This window comes from Ranitomeya imitator, chromosome 6 (assembly GCF_032444005.1).
Source record: "Ranitomeya imitator isolate aRanImi1 chromosome 6, aRanImi1.pri, whole genome shotgun sequence".
Taxonomy (NCBI): Eukaryota; Metazoa; Chordata; class Amphibia; order Anura; family Dendrobatidae; genus Ranitomeya; species Ranitomeya imitator.
In genome coordinates this window covers 215,623,344-215,644,051 of record NC_091287.1, presented here as the reverse complement: position 1 = coordinate 215,644,051, position 20,708 = coordinate 215,623,344, and the positions used below count along the sequence as shown (strand labels likewise).

At 44.2% G+C, this 20,708-nt stretch overlaps 1 protein-coding gene across 2 annotated transcripts in view; it reads right to left on the bottom strand.

Annotated features, from left to right (window-relative positions):
- The window catches only part of ZNF830 (zinc finger protein 830), a 216,267-nt gene that overhangs the window by 183,356 nt on the left and 12,203 nt on the right, over positions 1-20,708 (bottom strand). For both annotated transcript variants that reach the window (XM_069730476.1, XM_069730477.1), the window contains exon 2: positions 18,929-19,028. In XM_069730476.1, coding sequence (XP_069586577.1) covers positions 18,929-19,028 — 100 coding nt within the window. The remainder of the gene's footprint in view (positions 1-18,928; positions 19,029-20,708) is intronic.

Sequence of the window (20,708 nt, the reverse complement as noted above, 5' to 3'; positions counted from 1 at the left end):
TTCCACCACAGATACAACAGGCCTCAGCCTGACATAACAGACTGAGCTAAATGTGGCCTTGATTTTTTTGAGCACAACTAAATTGTGTCAACAAGTTGGCTATGACACACAAAAAAAAAAAAATTACCTGGCTGTAGTCTGCAGCGTGACAAGGCAAATAAATGTTGAAATAAGGGGGCTATGGATTGCTTTAGAATAAAAGGAGCAGGTATAAGGTAAAGAAAAAAAAATTGCCACAGATAACTGCAGCTAGGTATATATTACATAAGCAGCAGCAGACAGTAATGGAGCTTTTGGAGGTATGCAGTGAGACCTATGTACTCACATACAGTGCCTGCAGGCCTTGCACTGATGTGGAAATGTGCACATAGACTCCCCTGCCTACGTAGCGCTGCAATCTCGGGACCCCAGAATTAGCCCTAAAAAGGACTTGGTTTCTCAAAAGTTGTGGACTGAACGGTTGCAGGCCTACACTAACTATTAAAAGGACGATTGTGACCCTATCTCAGCAGCAGCACTCCCTATACTCGCGAAGTCCGAAGCAGAATGCGGCGAGCAGGGCGGCGCCAGGTCTCGTATAGACCTGATGACGCTGTGCGGCCAGCCAATCACTGTAATACCACAACAAAGATGGTTGCAGCATTACAGTGCATGGCTGACAATCCCTGCACTATCATTGGCACTCTAAAGAGCGCCAGAATTGCAGGGCGGAGACCCAAGCTCCCGCCGAATAAACCCGGAAATGCTCGGTGCTCAAGGAGTACACCGAACATAGTGATACTTAGGCGTGTACCGAGTAGTGGTGAGCACGTTCACTCATCACTAATCCTGATGGTTCTGTTTTTGGGACATATTGTACTTCAAGATAGTGGTTAAATTTATTTGATATCACTTGCGTTTATTTGTGGAAAAAAATGAAATTTGGCAAAACATTTCTAAATTTTGTAATTTTCCATCTTTGAATTTTCATGGCCTTAAATTGCAGAGATATGTCGTACAAAATATTTAAAAAGTAACATTTCCCACATGTCTACATCAGCATAATTTTGGAAACTTTTTTTGTTAGAAAGTTATGAGAGTTAAAAGTTGACCAGCAATTTCTCATTCTTACAACACCATTTCTTTTGTTAGGGACCACATCACATTTGAAGTCACTTTTTTATGATAGAAAATACCCAAAAGTGACACCATTCTAAAAACTGCCCGCCCCTTCCTCCCCCAAGGTGCTCAAAACCACATTCAAGAAGTTTATTAACCCTTCTGGAATTTTTGGAATGTGGAAAGAAACATTTAACTTTTTTCCCAAAAAAATTACTTCAGATACAAATTTTTTTATTTCGACAAGGGTAACAGGAAAAAATGGACCCCAAAATTTGCTGAGCAATTTATCCTGCCGATGCCCTATATGAGGGAGAAAACCACTGTTTGGGCGCACGCCAGAGATCAGAAGGGAAGGAGCCATTTGACTTTTTGAATGGAAAATTTGCTGCAACAATTGGCGGACGCTATGTCGCGTTTGCAGAGCCGCCGATGTGCCTAAACAGTGAAAATCCCCCATAAGTGACACCATTTTGGAAACTAGACCCCTCAGGGAACTTACTAGATGTGTGGCGAGCACTTTGAACTCACAAGTACTTCACAGAAGTTTATAACATTGAGCCATAAAAATACAAGAAAAAAAAAAATCTAATTTTCCCCACAAATGTTTTTAGCACAAAATATTTCATTTTCATAAGGGTAACAGGAGAAATTGCACCACACAGCAACTTCTCCAGAGTACGCAGATACCCCATATGTCGTGGAGCACTATTTTTGTGGCACAGTACAAAGCTCAAAAAGGAAGAGGCGCCATATTGGAGTTCAGATGTTGCTGGAATGGTTTGAGGGTGCCATGTCACATTGGCAGAGACCCTGAAGTACCGGAACAACAGAAACCCCCTCTATGTGAACTCATTTTACAAAGTACTCTCCCCAATGTATTCATCTATTGGTGCAGTGATCATATTGACACCACATGTGCCTCTCAGAATTGTATACAACTGAGTGGTAAAGAAAGAATAAATTACATTTTTACCACTAAAATGTTGTTTCAGCACCAAGTTTAATTTTTCTAAGGGATAATAGGATTTTTTATTTTAAAATTTTACAACAAACTGAGGTCCATTCTTTCCTGAGTACGCCAATACCCAACATATAAAATCGGGAAATATTTTTCAGGCACAGTGCAAAGCGGCGCCATTTTGGAGTTCAGATTTTGCTGGAATGGTTTGAGGATGCCATTTCACATCTAAATCTCCGAGTGACGTGATTTAGGTAAAACATCAGAGGGAGACATTCACTATAATGAGGTAGCAGAGTTACTCTGGACTCTGTCAGGCCTCTGTTCAGCGGTGTCTTTTATGCAATCCTAAAAAGACTGACACCGCCGGATCACAGGTCAGACGGTGTCCACCGTGCCTCCATCTGCCTCATTATAGGGACTCTTCCGCCAGAGATTCCGTCTGAATCACGTATTTCAGACATTTACAAGGAAACCCCAGTGTAACAGCTCAACACAGAGCGGAGGATAAATGAGCCTAAAGGCCCCTTCACATTTAGCGACGCTGCAGCGATACCGACAACGATCCGGATCGCTGCAGCGTCGCTGTTTGGTCGCTGGAGAGCTGTCACACAGACCGCTCTCCAGCGACCAACGATGCCGGTAACCAGGGTAAACATCGGGTAACTAAGCGCAGGGCCGCGCTTAGTAACCCGATGTTTACCCTGGTTACCATGCTAAAAGTAAAAAAAAAAAAACAGTACATACTTACCTACAGCCGTCTGTCCTCCAGCGCTGCGCTCTGCTTCTCTGCTCTCCTCCTGTACTGTCTGGGAGCCGGAAAGCAGAGCGGTGACGTCACCGCTCTGCTTTCCGGCTCCCAGACAGTACAGGAGGAGTGCAGAGCGCAGCGCTGGAGGACAGACAGCGGTAGGTAAGTATCTAGTGTTTGTTTTTTTTTACTTTTAGCATGGTAACCAGGGTAAACATCGGGTTACTAAGCGCGGCCCTGCGCTTAGTTACCCGATGTTTACCCTGGTTACAAGTGAAGACATCGCTGGATCGGTGTCACACACGCCGATCCAGCGATGTCTCCAGGGAGTCCAGCGACGAAATAAAGTTCTGGACTTTATTCAGCGACCAACGATCTCCCAGCAGGGGCCTGATCGTTGGTCGCTGTCACACATAACGATTTCATTAACGATATCGTTGCTACGTCACAAATAGCAACGATATCGTTAACAATATCGTTATGTGTGAAGGTACCTTTACTGCGATCTTTGGGAGGCAGAAGGAAAAAAAAATCAACAGCATATGAAGAATTGGTTTTATTTTTTTTTTACGCTGTTCCTTGTGCGGTATAAGTGAATAGGTGACTTTATTCTTCGGGTCAGTGCAATTACAGCAATACCAGATTTATATCTGGTTTTATTTTTGGCTGCGGTGACACACTAAAAGACGCAATTTATTGCAAAAAAATAGTTTTTGCATTACTACATTTTGAGAGCTATAATTCTTTCCATATTTTGGCCCACAAAGTAATGCGAGGTCTGTTTTTTTGCAAAACAAGTTAACTTTTTATTGGTACCATTATCGGGCACATGACATTTTTTGATTTTTTTGTGCGGCAGAAAGAACAAAAACCAGCCTTTTCGTGTGTGGTAAAATTGATAAGGCAGTTTTATTTTTTGGGTCAGTACAATTATAGCGTTACATCATTTTTATTTTTTTATGTTTTGGCACTTTTATACAATAAAAACTATTTTATAGAAAAAATAATTATATTTGCATCTCTTTATTCTTAGAGCTATAACTTATCTTCCCGCTGATAGAGCTGTATGTTGGCTTGTTTTTTTTGCGGCACAAAATGATGTTTTCAATGGTACCATGTTTATATACAGTACAGACCTAAAGTTTGGGCACACCTTCTCATTTAAAGATTTGTCTGTATTCTCATGACTATGAAAATTGTCAAGAGTGCCAAGAGTGTACAAAGCAGTCATCAAAGCAAAAGGTGGCTACTTTGAAGAACCTAGAATATAAGACATATTTTCAGTTGTTTCACACTTCTTTGTTAAAGGGAACCTGTCACCCCGTTTTTTCAGATTGAGCTATAAATACTGTTAAATAGGGCCTGCGCTGTGCGTTACTATAGTGTATGTAGTGTACCCTGATTCCCCACCTATGCTGAGAAATACATTACCAAAGTCGCCGTTTTCGCCTGTCAATCAGGCAGGTCAGGTCAGGTGGGCGTGGTGACATTGCTCTTTTCTTCCCCAGCTTTCCGTTGGTGGCGTAGTGGTGTGCGCATGTCGCAGTGACGAATCCACTGCGCGCACGTGAAGAAGCAGCGCGCGATCTGCGCTGTTACCCCCTGTCATCGGTGGGGGCGGCCATCTTCCTGGGGCCGCGCGTGCGCAGATGGAGTGCTTTGCTGCACGGGGCTTCAGGAAAATGGCCGCGGGATGCCGCGCGTGCGCAGAAGAGATCGCGGCGGCCATTTTCCCAAAGCCGAGTTTGCATAGATTCGTCACTGCGACATGCACACACCACTACGCCACCAACGGAAAGCTGGGGAAGAAAAGAGCAATGTCACCACGCCCACCTGACCTGCCTGATTGACAGGCGAAAACGGCGACTTTGGTAATGTATTTCTCAGCATAGGTGGGGAATCAGGGTACACTACATACACTATAGTAACGCACAGCGCAGGCCCTATTTAACAGTATTTATATCTCAATCTGAAAAAACGGGGTGACAGGTTCCCTTTAAGTATTTTATTCCACATTTGTTAATTCATAGTTTTGATGCCTTCAGTGTGAATGTACAATTTTCTTAGTCATGAAAATACAGAAAAATCTTTAATAAATGAGGTGTGCCCAAACTTTTGGTCTGTACTGTATATCCGTCTTTTTGATCGCGTTTTAAAGCATTGTTTTTTTTCTTTATTTTTATAGTGTACGGGGATAACTAGTGGGACAGTTTTATAGGTCGTGTCGTTGTGGACGCGGTGGTACCAAATATGTGTACCTTGTTGTCATTCAAATATTTATTTAGAGATACAATACCTTGATTTTTCTATTATTATTTTTCATTATTTTTTATTACTTTTACAATTATTTAAACTTTATTTTTAATCTTTTACTTTGTCCTACAATGGGGCTATCATTTCTTGCAGGCTGATCGCTTCTACAGCATGGAGATGAAGAAGCAATCCCATGCTGCAGAAACGGTCAGCTCTGCACTGACAAAGTTGCTCATCATGCACTGGGCATGATCAGCAAGTTTGCTAGGTCTGGTGACCTGGATGTCTGTTATGAAAGGCAATTCAGAATCACAATGGACATGGAGGTCAGAGCACATACAGTGAACTGACAATAACCCAAAATAATAGAACGAGCTCTGAGACGTGGGAACTCTGCAGACCGCAATCCCTAAGCCTATCAAACCACACTAAAGGTAGCCGTGGAGCGCTCCTGACCAGAACCTAGGCGCCTCGTCACAGCCTGAGAAACTAGCTAATCCTGAAGATAGAAAAATAAGCCTACCTTGCCTCAGAGAAATTCCCCAAAGGAAAAGGCAGCCCCCCACATATAATGACTGTGAGTAAGATGAAAACACAAACATAGAGATGAAACAGATTTAGCAAAGTGAGGCCCGACTAGCTGAACAGAACGAGGATAGGGAAGATAACTTTGCGGTCAGCACAAAAACCTATAAAAAACCACGCAGAGGGGACAAAAAGACCCTTCGCACCGACTAACGGTACGGAGGTGGTCCCTCTGCGTCTCAGAGCTTCCAGCAGGCGAGAAAAACCAATAAAGCAAGCTGGACAGAAAAATAGCAACAAAATAACATAAGCAAAACATAGCTTTGCAGAGCAGCAGGCCACAGGAATGATCCAGGGAAAAAACAAGTCCCACACTGAAACATTGACAGGAAGCATAGATCAAAGCTAACGAGCTCACCAGATCACCTGAGGGAGGAAACTCAGAAGCTGCAGTACTACTTTCCTCCACAAACGGAAGATCCCAGAGAGAATCAGCCGAAGTACCACTTGTGACCACAGGAGTGAACTCTGCCACAGAATTCACAACAGATGTCGTCAAGATGACATTGGGTCACCATGGCAACGATCGAGACCCCTTATCACGCAGCGGGGTCTCCGATCCAAAGGCAGAGGGGGCCGTCAGCCCTCTGCCGGCATGCTGCGATCTCGTTCAATTGCAGCATTTCGGGGATTAAAGTGCCAGGAGTGGTATGTAATCGCTCCAGGCACTTACTGCCGGGTGTCAGCTGTCAGAATCAGCTGACACCCAGCGGCGATCACCCACACAACCCCCATGTGCACGGGCGATCGCTCAGCCGTAATAATCCGTCCTTTGTCAAATAGACCCAAGGCACAGGGACGTATTATTACGTTGACATCAGAAAAGGGGTTCATCAAATAGATGTTGGAATAATAACTTTCATAATTGGATGTGCTTACATACAGTTGTGCTCAAAAGTTTACTTTTTTTTTTTAGAGAATATGAATGATAATACCAAACCTTTTTCTCCACTCATGGTTAGTGGTTGGGTGAAGTCATTTATTGTCAAACTACTGTGTTTTCTCTATTTAAAATCATAATGACAACACAAAACATCCAAATGACCCTGATCAAAAGTTCACATACTCTGGTGATTTTGGCCTGATGACATGCACAGAAGTTGACAAATGGGTTTGAATGGCTACTAAAGGGAACATCCTCACCTGTGACCTGTTTGCTTGTAATTAGTGTGTGTGCATAAAAGCTGAGTGAGTTTCTGGGATCCAGACAGACTCTTGCATCTTTCCTCCAGCCACTGACATTTCTGGACTGGGAGTCATGGGGAAAGCAAAAGAATTGTCAACGGATCTACAGGAAAAGGTAGTTGAACTGTATAAAACAGGAAAGGGATACAAAAAGAGATCCAAGGAACTGATAATGCCTGTCAGCAGTGTTCAAACTGTGATTAATAAATTGAAAACCAGGGGCTCTGTAAAAACAAAACAACGGTCAGGTTGACCAATAAAAATGTCATCCACAACTGCCAGGAAAATTGTTTGGGATGCAAAGAAAATCCACAAATAACATCAGCTGAAATACAAAACTCTCTGAAAACTAGTGGTGTGGCTGTTTCAAGATGTACAATAAGGAGGCACTTGAGTAAAAATGGGCTGCATGGTCGAGCCACCAGAAGAATGCGATTACTGCACAAATGCTACAAAGTATCTCGCCTACAATAACGCAAAATAGATCAGAGACAAGCCTCAAAACTTCAGAAACAAGGTAATTTGGAGTGTTGAGACCAAATTTGAACTTTCTGGCCACAACCATAAATGTTACATTTGGAGAGAGGTCAACAAGACCTATGATGAAAGGAACACCATTCCTACTGTAAAGCACGGAGATGGATCGCTGATGATTTGGGAATGTGTGAGCTACAAAGGCACAGGAAACTTGTTCAAAGTTGACAGAAAGATGAATGCAGCACGTTATCAGCAAATACTGGAGGCAAATTTGCACTCATCAGCCTGGAAGCTGCGCATGGGACATACTTGGACGTTCCAACATGACAATGATCCAAAATACAAGGCCAAGTCCACCTGTCCTTGGCTAAGCAAATAAAAGAAGGTTCTGGAGTGGCCATCTCAGTCTCCTAACTTCCATATCATTGAGCCACTCTGGGGAGATCTCACGCGCACAGTTCATGCTAGACTGTCCAGGAATTTACAGGAACTGAAGGCTTTTTGCCAAGTAGAGTGGTCAGCTCTACCACCTGATAAAATAAAGCACCTCATCCACAACTACCACAAAAGACTTCAAGCTGTCATTGATGTTAGAGGGGGCAATACAAGGTTTTAAGAAATTGGGTATGTGAACTATTGATCAGGGTCATTTGGATGTTTTGGGTTGTCATGATTTAGAAAGAGAAAACACAGTAGTTTGACAATAAATGGCTTCACCCAACCACTAACGATGAGTGGAGAAAAAATGTTGATGTTATTCATATTCTCTGAAGAAAGGCCAAGAAAGCAAAAAATCTGCAGGGGTAAGTAAACTCTGGAGCACAACTGTATGTGGTTGAACACTACTTTTGAGGCACAGTGCAAAGCTCAAAAGGGAAGAAGCGCCATATTGGAGTTCAGATTTTGCTGGAATGGTTTGAGGGTGCCATGTTACATTTTCAGGACCCCTGAGATGCCAGAACAGCAGAACCCCCATAAGTGACCCCATTTTACAAACTACAGCCTGCACAAATGAATTCATTCAAGGGTGCAGTGAGCATGTTGACACCACATGGGCCTCACAGAATGTCAAACCATTGAGAGGTGACAAAAGAATAATTACATTTTTATCATTAAAATATGTAGTTACTTACCGGTAATGGAATTTCTCAAAGCCCATGACAGCACCACAGAGAGAGAGGATCTGCTCTTCAAGAACAAGAAACCTCCAGATAAAAAGGGCAGTACCTCCCTTCCACATCAGTTGTTAACAGAGCACAAGAGGACCTCCAGGTTAATAACACAATATTCAAACATTACTATGAAGCTAAACAGGAACACCATGTGACTACATATAAATAATGAAAAACAAAAGTGTGCACAACCACACGTGAAGGGAGGGAATGTATAGGTGCCATTATGGACTCTGAGAAATCCGGGTTACCGGTAAGTAATTACATCTTTCTCCTTCCCCCCATGACAGCACCACGGAGAGAATTGCAGAGAAATATATCATTAAAGAGGGACCACTGCTTCCAGAACCTTTCTACCAAAAGTAAGGTCTGAAGAAGAAGCTAGGTCCAGTCGATAGTGACTGAAGAATGTAAAGGAGGCACACAGCGTAACAACTCTACATATCTGATCTATTGAGGCACGACTCTTTCCACCCAGGAGACTGCCACTGCCCTCATCAAATGAGCCTTCAGTTTTTCTGGGGGCGGCTTCTCCACGTGAGGAGTATGACAGAGTGATGGCGTCCATCTTGCCAACGTGCCCTTAGAAGCTTTTTGCCCTTTTCGTGGTCCCTGAAAGCACACAGAGAGACCTAGCATTCCTACACTCTTGTGTGGCCGCTAGGTATGGATTAGGCCCATTCTGACATCTAGTATATGCAAGACCCTTTCTCCCTTGTTCTTGGGGTTTGGGCAGAAAGAAGGGAGGGAGATCTCCTGAGATCAATAGAATTGCGATACCACTTTTGGTAGGTAGACTGGGTCGGTTTTAAGAATAACTCTATCCTCCAAGATTTGTGTGAAAGGAGGCCCAGCAGATAATGCTTGGATGTCTCCGACTCTATGAGCTGATGTGAAGGCTATTAGAAGTGATGACTTAAGGAACAAGATTCTCAGTGAAGCATCTGCCAGAGGTTTGAAAGGTTTGGTTAGGACTGTAAGGACTAAGTTTAAATCCCAAGAAGAAGGATTCCGAGTGGGGAAGGGTCTAGACCAAGAGGATGCCTTGATGAATCTAGATATCAACAGATTCCTAGCTAGGTTACAATTGTATAAGGCCCCTAATGCTGTGACTTGAACCTTCAAAGTGCTTGTAGCTAGGCTCTGTTCCAAGCCCTTCTGCAGAAATTCTAAGATGGCTGTTAGTGGAACCCCTCCTTCTAACCTGGAACCTGAAGGTGAAAAGAACTTTCACCATGTTTTCCCATAAAGGTTGGTGGTTACAGGTTTCCCAATTTTTAGCAACGTGGAGATTAAATTTGGGGGAAACCCTTCATCCCTCAGGAGAGCCCTCTCAAATTCCAGGCTGTCATGTGCAAGTTTGCTACCCGAGGATGAAGAACCAGTCCCTCCTGGGAAAGAAGGTTTGGAAACTCCAGAAGCACCCACAGGTCAGAGATGGACATAATCCTCAGCTAAGAAAACCATGTCCTCTTTGGCCAGAAGGGGGCTATTAAGATCACTTTTGCTCTGGCTTCCAAGATCTTCCACAGAACCGTCAGAATCAGGGCAATAGGAGGAAAAGCAAAGGCTGGTCGCATGGAATCATGAAGGCATCTAACGCTATGGGGTTCCCTTTGTGGCCTATTGAGCAGAATGCTTCTACTTTCCTGTTCATACTGTTGGCAAATAGATCTATGGAAGGATGTCCCCACCTTTCTGCAATCTGATCGAACACTGACTGATTCAGTTCCCACTCAGGAAGTCCATTCTGCGATTTTCTGTCCCTCTTATGTGGAGTGTAGATAGAGATCCCAAGTTGCCCTCAGCTAACTGAAAAATGAGTTCTATGTCACTTCCATGAGCAGGCAGGACCGGGTTCCGCCCTGGTGATTTACGTATGCTACCACTACCCACTTGTCTGAAAATACTCTTACGTTGTACCCCTGAAGAGTGTTCAAGAATTCTAAAAGGACAAATTTTACTGCAAATAGTTACTTTACGTTTGAGGATACTGAATTTAGGTCCTCTGACCAGACCACTTGAGCCATCTGATAGTTCAAGTGAGCCCCCCCAACTCCTGGGGCTTGCATCTGTGGTCAGAATACGGAATACGTCTATCCTCATCCACCATTCTAAAGAAAGTGTTGATTCTGATGACAAGGTTAGCTGACCTTCTAAATGCCCTTTTAGAGAGTTTTCAGCTGATAAGATTTCCCATTGCAAATCCCTAGTATGTGTTTGAGCCCACTGAATGGCCGGGATACAGGCAGTCATGGAACCTAGAAGGGACATTGCTTTCTGCAAAGCCGAAGAGGGGAGGTCCCTTACCGAGATATCAGACCTATGATCTTTTGAACTTTCTCTGACGGGAGGCGACACTCCAGTTTCTTTGAATCTAGTATGATACCCAGATATTACTGCACTTGGTTCGGCACAGTTTTGGATTTCTTTAGATTCAAAAGCCAGCCTAAGTTCGTCAAGGAATCCATGACTTTCTCTAGTTGGTTCTTGCAATGTTGGAGGGAGTTGCCTATTACTAGAAAATCGTCCAGGCATAGAACAATAAGGATATCTTTTTCCCTCAAGTGTGCCATTACCTCTGCCACTATCTTGGTGAACACCCGTGGAGCTATGGCTAGACCGAATGGGAGCGTGTGAACTGATAGTGCTTTACTACCCCTTTTATTGGGACTGCAACCCCGAGGAATTTCTGATAGTCTCTGTGGATGAGGACTTGATAGTAGGCGTCCTTTAGGTCCAGAACAGTCATGAAACAGTCTGGAAACAGCATTTTTACCAATGTTTTTATTGTTTCCATTTTGAAGGCTTGAACTTCAATAACTGGTTCAGTTTCTTTAGATTTATGATTGTCTTGAAAGTTCCATCTGGTTTTTTTTTTAATATAGGAACAGAGAGGAGAAGAATCCTTCACCTTTTTCCCAGTAAGGGACCTCTTGAAGGACTGATTTCCCCATCAGGCCAAGAACCTCCTGCTCTAAGGCAAGTTGCTCTTCGTTTGAAGATCTCTGAGGTGTCAATACGAAATTTGGTTGGGGAGAGGAGTGCAACTGAAATTTTAGACCTGATTTTATTAGGTCTAAAATCCAAGAGCTGTTGGATATTTTTTCCCAGGCCAGGAGCAAGAGAGATAACCTTCCCCCCACCTGGGGGAAAACCCTCATTGGGATGGCTTCTTGTTGTCATTGGGGGCGTCTGTTGAACAAAATCCCTTTGGTTTTCTCCCTTCTATCCTCCCACTTATCCTGATTCCTTGGGGGCTTTCTCCCAGCCGCTACTGGCAGAGTTCCTCACCAACATATAACGGTATGTTGCCACCAGTTCCTCGTTAGATATAAGCCTCATCCAACAACAGGCTTATATTGCGTCAGAAACTAACCCTGCGTATAATAACCAACCGAGCATGCGGACGTGGGGTTTTGTGAATCGACATAAAAGAGCAGCCCAAGACTAATTTTATGTTTAATCATCGAAAGGCGCACTAGAAAGATACAGGAATATTATATATATATATATATATATATATATATATATATATATATATATATATATATATATATATATATATACACACACACACACACACACCGTATATACTCGAGTATAAGCCGAGATTTTCAGCCCAAATTATTGGGCTGAAAGTGCCCCTCTCGGCTTACACTCGAGTCACGGTGGGCGGCAGGGTCGGCGGGTGAGGGGGAGAGGGCGCTGAGGCATACTCACCTAGTCCCGGCGCTCCTGATGCTGCCCCTGCCTGTCCCACGGTCTTCGGGTGCCGCAGCTCTTCCCCTGTTCAGCGGTCACGTGGGACCGCTCATTAGAGAAATGAATATGGACTCCACTCCCATAGGGGTGGAGCCACATATTCATTCCTCTGAGCGGTGCCAGTGACCGTTGACAGGAAGAGCTGCGGCACCTGAAGACAGTGTGACAGGCAGGGGCAGCGTCAGGAGCGCCGGGACTAGGTGAGTATTTTATATTCACCTGTACGCGTTCCACACGCCGGGCGCCGCTCTGCCTTCGGGTCCTCTTGCACTGACTGTTCAGGTCAGAGGGCGCGATGACGCATATATTGTGCGCGCCGCCCTCTGCCTGATCAGTCAGTGCAGAGAGACGCCGGGACGAGACGCCGGGAGCTGCAAGCAAGAGAGGTGAGTATGGCATTTTTTTTTTATTATTGCAGCAGCAGCAATGGCACAGCTTTATACGGAGCATCTATGGGGCAAGAATGAACGGTGCAGAGCACTACATGGCACAGCTATGGGGCAAGAATGAACGGTGCAGAGCACTACATGGCACAGCTATGGGGCAAGAATGAACGGTGCAGAGCACTACATGGCACAGCTATGGGGCAATAATGAACGGTGCAGAGCACTACATGGCACAGCTATGGGGCAAGAATGAACGGTGCAGAGCACTATATGGCACAGCTATGGGGCAAGAATGAACGGTGCAGAGTACTACATGGCACAGCTATGGGGCAAGAATGAACGGTGCAGAGCACTATATGGCACAGCTATGGGGCAAGAATGAACGGTGCAGAGCACTATATGGCACAGCTATGGGGCAAGAATGAACGGTGCCGAGCACTATATGGCACAGCTATGGGGCAAGAATGAACGGTGCCGAGCACTATATGGCACAGCTATGGGGCAAGAATGAACGGTGCCGAGCACTATATGGCACAGCTATGGGGCAATAATGAACGGTGCAGAGCACTATATGGCACAGCTATGGGGCAAGAATGAACGGTGCCGAGCACTATATGGCACAGCTATGGGGCAAGAATGAACGGTGCAGAGCACTATATGGCACAGCTATGGGGCAATAATGAACGGTGCAGAGCACTATATGGCACAGCTATGGGGCAATGAACGGTGCAGAGCACTATATGGCACAGCTATGGGGCAATAATGAACGGTGCAGAGCACTATATGGCACAGCTATGGGGCAAGAATTAACGGTGCAGAGCACTATATGGCACAGCTATGGGGCAAGAATGAACGGTGCAGAGCACTACAAGGCACAGCTATGGGGCAAGAATGAACGGTGCAGAACACTATATATATATATATATATATATATATATATATATATATATACACATACACACAAGGACAAATATACAAGCATACAGTCAGGAGTGTAGTACAAGGGTAGGGTACAGATAAATGACAATTACCATGTGATGTAGCATGTGACCATAGGGAGGCGCTGATGAATCACAAGTCCAAATCTTTGGTACATAATTCTCTGGCCACGTCTGCTAACGGGCCTCCTGCCAGTAGTAAAAACTGAGTCCAAAATGAGGAGCTGCCTATTATCCCCTAGGCTGCTCCCTCCCACATACTGCGCCAACCCCTGGGCTGTGAAGCCTCTCTGCTCCCATATCCGAGTGCATGGTTTTCCGTCCAGACCTGTGGATGCCCATAACTTTCCACCCAAAGCTCTAAATGGGACGGCGGCAGCGCCACTAGGTTCTGCTGGATTATATCTGGCCAGGGAGACCAAATAGAGCTACTGTATTTAATTTCTGGTAGGTATGCTTTATAATTCAATAACACAGCGTTCTAGAGGTGGCTGCATGGTATGGACTTGTGTGGAAAGGAATGTAGATTTCAATTATGTGCTCGGCTAGGTTCAGAGATATTGCATTCTTTTATTATAGGTCATTTTTAGATTCAATATCTCAGAGCCTTATGCGGTTGAGCCTGGTATCTGCGGTGCCAATATGTCTGCCTGTCAGCTTTAGTCCAACAAAGGAAGTTAGTTGGCTGGTAACTGCACACAAGTTCACACCCCAGTGATAATTCCCGGACTTGGTGCTGGGGGACACAGGATCTATGCCTTTTGGCCTCCCTGGAGAAAGTTTCAAAGGCCTATTTAACTGAGCTAATTTAAAAAAAAAGGCCATTGGTCTGCTGTGTGCAAGGAAGTGCCTTCCCTGGATAATAAGGTTGAAGGACTGATTCCCCACCAGGCCAAGAACCTCCTGCTTTGTTTGAAGAGTGTTTGACTTTCCTTTTGGCCTGGGGGGAATGCCAAAGGTCGGGGCTGAGTATGGGGCAAGTATTTTTGGGCCAAAACGTATCTGATAGGGAACTCCATCACATATCAAAATTATATTAATTCGGTATCATTTTCCCATATCTCACAGAACTCATCTAAGGGTGCGGTGATCATACTGGCACTAAGGATGGGTTACAGATTTTTATACCATTGGGAAATGAAGAAAAAATAATTACATTTTTACCACAAAAAAGTTTAAGCCCCAGATTTTACATTTTCAAAAATGGGTAACGATGTCACCAAAATTTGTCACACAATTTCTTCTAAACGTGGAAATACCTCAGATGTGGCTGTAGTCACTTAGCCACACGGTGTAGAGCAATTTGCCTCCTGGAGCAAGGATTTTCCTAGACTAGTTTGCCGACTCCATATAGTTGCTAAGTGGTAGAAGAGCAGAATCCTCCCCCTCAAGTGACATCATTTTTTTTAAATTATACCCATTTTGGGAATTTATCTACAAGTGTAGTGATTTTTTGACTCCATGGATGATTTCCAGAAACATGCAGAAGTTGATGGTGCTGAGAGAAAATTGCAAATCTGCAACTGTAGTGGCCATACATTTTAATGCCCAGTACATCATGCCCAGCTAGTGCTTCTGAAGACATGCGGGCTTTTACCTAGCACTACAGAAACTACAGAAACACCAAATATGTGCATGTGTGCATGCTAAATGCGGTTTGGGAACCCTGTGGGGCTCAGAAGGGAGGGGGCATTTGGATTTGGGAGTACAGAACTTGCTGAATTTCTTTTGGGGAGTGTGGGGGGAGGGGTGAGACTAGTCATTTTGCTTTTCCAGAGACTTTGTACAGTAACGTAGAACCACCGAGGTATTCAATCAATATAAAGGGGCAAGAGAGTTACTCTGTATTTCTTCTGGCCTGTTAATCAGTGTCCTTTCCAGAAGTGCACAATAACTGTGGCGGATCGTGCTTTCATGGACGCTTTCATGGACACTGCCAGATCATAGGTCAGACTACGTCCAGTGTCTCCTTCTGCCTCATTATAGGTGATCTTCCGTCAGTTGTTCCATCTGAATCACGAATTTCAGAGAATTACTTGAAAACCCCAGTGTAAAGGTACCTTCACACATAACGATATCGTTAACGATATCGTTGCTATTTGTGACGTAGCAACGATATCGTTAATGAAATCGTTATGTGTGACAGCGACCAACGATCAGGCCCCTGCTGGGAGATCGTTGGTCGCTGAATAAAGTCCAGAACTTTATTTCGTCGCTGGACTCCTGCTGACATCGCTGGATCGGCGTGTGTGACACCGATCCAGCGATGTCTTCACTGGTAACCAGGGTAAACATCGGGTAACTAAGCGCAGGGCCGCGCTTAGTAACCCGATGTTTACCCTGGATTCCATGCTAAAAGTAAAAAAAAAACAAACACTAGATACTTACCTTCAGCTGTCTGTCCTCCAGCGCTGTGCTCTGCTCTCCTCCTGTACTGTCTGTGAGCCGGAAAGCAGAGCGGTGACGTCACCGCTCTGCTTTCCGGCTCCCAGACAGTACAGGAGGAGAGCAGAGAAGCAGAGCGCAGCGCTGGAGGACAGACGGCTGTAGGTAAGTATCTAGTGTTTGGTTTTTTTTACTTTTAGCATGGTAACCAGGGTAAACATCGGGTTACTAAGCGCGGCCCTGCGCTTAGTTACCCGATGTTTACCCTGGTTACCAGCATCGTTGGTCGCTGGAGAGCGGTCTGTGTGACAGCTCTCCAGCGACCAAACAGCGACGCTGCAGCGATCCGGATCGTTGTCGTATCGCTGCAGCGTCGCTTAATGTGAAGGGGCCTTTAGCGCTCAGCATAGAGCATTTTTGGGAAGCAGAATAAACAAAACCCAGCAATTTAAGAATTGTTTTTTAGGGGGGTTTTTATGCCGTTTCACATGTGGTAAAAGTGATAAGACATCTTTATTCTTAGGGTCAGTATGATTACAGCAATACAAGATTTATATCTTTTTTGTGTTTTGCCGCTTATTACACAATAAAAACTATTTTACAGAAAAAAAATATTTTTGCATCGCTTTATTCTGAGAGCTATAACTTTTCTATATTTCCACTGATGGAACTGTATGGTGGCTTGTTTTTTGCAGGACAAGATGACGTTTTTAGAGATACTATATTTATTATTTGTCTTTATTATCACGTTTTATTGCCTGTTTTATGGTGTTCACTCAAGGGGTTAACTAATGTCACAGTTTTATAGGACGAGTCGTTCTGCACGCAGCTATAGCAAATGTGTGTACTTATATATATATATATATATTTTTTTTTTTTTTTACATAAAAATATGTATTTATGAATTAAATATTTTATTATTTTTGGGATTTAACCCCTTAACGACCGCTAATACACCTTTTAACACCGGCAGTTAAGGGTACTTATGGCTCAGTGCTGAGAAATAAAAGTGTATAGTGTCCCTCAGAGTCAGAATTTCTCTGGGTTCTCGGCTACCGGGGTTAGCGGAGACCCCAGAGAACATTATTCGGGTCGGTTTTTACCGACCCCAGTGTTGCGATTGCTATTAACAGAATAACAGCGACTGCAAAAAAAAAAAAAAAAAGTCTGACTTCCCATTTAATTTCTCTCTCCTCTGATGTGATTGCACACAGTGATCAAAATAAAAAAAAGTAAATAAACCCCCCCTTTATCACCCCCCTTAGAGAAAAATAATAAAATAAAACATACATATTTAATTCTATATTTCCATTAGCGTTAGGGTTGGGGCTAAAGTTAGGGTTGTGGTTACGGTTGGAATTAAACTCGGGGGGGGGGGGGGTTTGAGGGGAGAGAGTTTCCACTGTTCCACATGTCGCCACCATTGATTCCAGCCAATTTTGCATTCAAAAGGTCAAACGGTGCTCCCACCCTTCTGAGCCCTGCCGTTTGCCCAAACTGATACCCTTGTGAAAATAATTGGTTCCAAAGTAAATTTTTTGTGAAAAGAGTAAAATGTTCATTTTTTTCCTTCCATATTGCTTTAATTCTCATGAAGCACCTGAAGGGTTAATACACTTCTTGAATGTGATTTTGAGCACCTTAAAGGCTGCAGTTTTTAGAATGGTGTCACTTAAGTATTTTCTGTTATATTGACCCCCGAAACTCAATTCAAATGGGTGGTGGTCCCCAAAAAAAAATGGTTTTGTAAATTCTGTTGAAAAAAAAAAAAATGAGAAATCGCTGGTCAGCTTTAACTCTTATAACTTCATAACTAAAAAAAGTTTCCAAAATTGTGCTGATATAAAGTAGACATGTGGGAAATGTTATTTATGTGGGAGTTGGGGGTTTAGCTCAGGGCTTAACAAGAGATAGGGACAGGTCTTAGGCCTCCCTACCTTCAAGGGTAACCCCAAGGTAAGGAAAGTCTGGAGCCCAGGTTCCTCATATCCTGTTTTCCCATTACTGCCCCGTGACAGACAATAGCCGACAGCTAGTATTTACAACTAGACAGAGGGAGAATGAGTTAACACCAGCACCTTGATGAAGGGCTAATCACAATGACCTTCTACAGCCAGATCCAGGATGATTGTCTGTCACACCTGACACACCCGTGACAGCAGGAGACGGATTGCAGTGAGGTGTCACTTACTAGGCTGTATGCTGTAGTTTCAGTGCAAGCAGTGCTTTTATATCTGACTACAGTTCACATGCAGAGCAGTCAGGCTAATCTGTGTAACCCCACTCCCACCACTGAGTAGCAGCTTACTCACACTGCACTGTGAACACTGCAAGCAGCCTATGCGGGTTGTTGGCAGGTTATACATACAATAGAAGATTTAGATCGGAGACATCTCGATCAGACAAAACAGGGATTCTGTGAAAACACAAAGCAGCCCAGTAAGTGACACATCCCTAGAATCAGGCTTTCTTGCCCTGTGTTATGTTGCTCTCTTATAGGGAACCTGTCAGGTCTCCCATGCCCTCCGATCAAGTATCATTCACTGATTTATGAGTAAATTCTCCGCCTAACCAGCCCTGTATAACATTTTTCTGTAAAAATTAGGTTTGAAAAAAGCATTTATATTGCCCCGTTTGCTATGCTAATGAGGGCTTTGACTAGTCTCCCCAGACTAGTCAGCCCTGTTTCCATGTTATCATGCCCCTGTCGACATGATAACATAATATGCACAATCGGCGTCATGGCCACTCATGCAAATCTGGTGCAAGCACGCCGCTCATTCCGATAGCGTTACTGCGTCTCTGAAGCTGGGTGTAAGCCTGCCACCTTCATCTGGGCACTGCACTTGTCCAGAAGTTTGAAAGATGGCTTCCTGTCATGTGCAATGCGATGTCATGGAGATTAAAAGAAAAAATTCTATTAACTTAGCTACTGATAAACACAAAGCAAGGTATGTGGTGGACAGTCTTACCTCTTTATGCTGCTTTCCTAGGAGGTGTGCTTGCCACAACAATTCACTCTTTATGGGTATGTTGCAGACCACACAGGATAGCTGGCCAAGGCTGTTGTATGTATACAATGTATGATTAAGGCTTATAACAGAACAACACTGAAAGCACAAGCTGCTACACTATGGACACTCACTAATTAGTGCACAGCAAGGGCTCATTTACAAGGTAGTTTTTCTTCACAAATGCATATAGAGGGTTTTGGGTTGTTTATTTTTTTTCCACAGAAAGTACAAGAACAAATTAAAGCCTGTCAGTATTGTCTTTTTTGGGTGACAAAGTCCACATACTATATAAAAAATAAAACGCAATAATGTCATTCTAGCTGCAGCAAAGCGCTGTCCGTTTGCTACTTGCTGGTAAGAGAAACCTCCATTATATACAGGTATATTAACAGTGAAAGCAGTGAATATTCATTATCTTTAATAGCGGGCACAGGTATTCGCTGGGCAGCTGCAGCTAACACTGTGCCCGCTATTAAAGATCAATGAATAGTCACTTCTCTCCACGCCTATGTGCGTAGAGTGCAGTGAATATTAATTTCTCTTTAGCAGCGGGCACAGGAGTTAGCGGCAGCCGCCGGCTTCTGCCTCCTGTGACCCTCCACCGCCGTTCCCCCACCTCCCTATCCACAGCTACAGTCTGGGCTATAAAAAGCACCCCGTTTTCCTCCACATTTTTGGAGGAAAAAGTGCATCTTATAGTCCGAAAAATACAGTACTGTTATGGTGAACAGTTAAGCAAGTTGAAGATAAACCAATCGCTAAAAGTACTAAAGTTAAGATAACCCATGGCAAAAAGAAAAACATTTTCATCTTTTACATTTTAAAAATTACAAAAATGAAAATGGGCCACTGCAAAACTTTGGGCAACCTTGGAGATGTAAGTGCTCATATAACTTTGACCAAGGATTTAGACCTTAAAGGGAACCTGTCACCCCGAAAATCGCGGGTGAGGCAAGCCCACCGGCATCAGGGGCTTATCTACAGCATTCTGTAATGCTGTAGATAAGCCCCCGATGTTACCTGAAAGAGGAGAAAAATACGTTATATTATACTCACCCAGGGGCGGTCCCGCTGCTGGTCAGGTCAAACGGTCGTCTCAGGTCCGCTGCGGTGCCTCCCATCTTCATTACAAGATGTCCTCTTCTGATCTTCAGCCACGGCTCCGGCGCAGGCGTACTTTGCTCTGCCCTCTTGAGGGCAGAGGATAGTACTGCAGTGCGCAGGCGCCGGAAAGGTCAGAGGCCCGGCGCCTGCGCACTGCAGTACTTTATCTGCCCTCAACAGGGCAGAGCAAAGTACGCCTGCGCCGGAGCCGTGGCTGAAGATCAGAAGAGGACGTCTTGTAATGAAGATGGGAGGCGCCGCAGCGGACCGGACACGCCCATCCGACCTGACCAGCAGCGGGACCGCCCCTGGGTGAGTATAATATAACGTCTTTTTCTCCTCTTTCAGGTAAAATCGGGGGCTTATCTACAGCATTACAGAATGCTGTAGATAAGCCCCTGATGCCGGTGGGCTTACCTCACCCGCCAATTTCGGGGTGACAGGTTCCCTTTAATTTGTTCACTATTACCCAGCTTTATAAAAACCCAACCTTCTCTAACCTAGTGCCAAAAAACTGCAGCCATGGGTTCTTCTAAACAGCTGCCTAGAACTCTGAGAATGAAAATGGTGGAGTCCCACAAATCAGGAGAAGGTTATAAAGAGAAGATAGCAAAGCGTTTTCAAGTTGTCATGT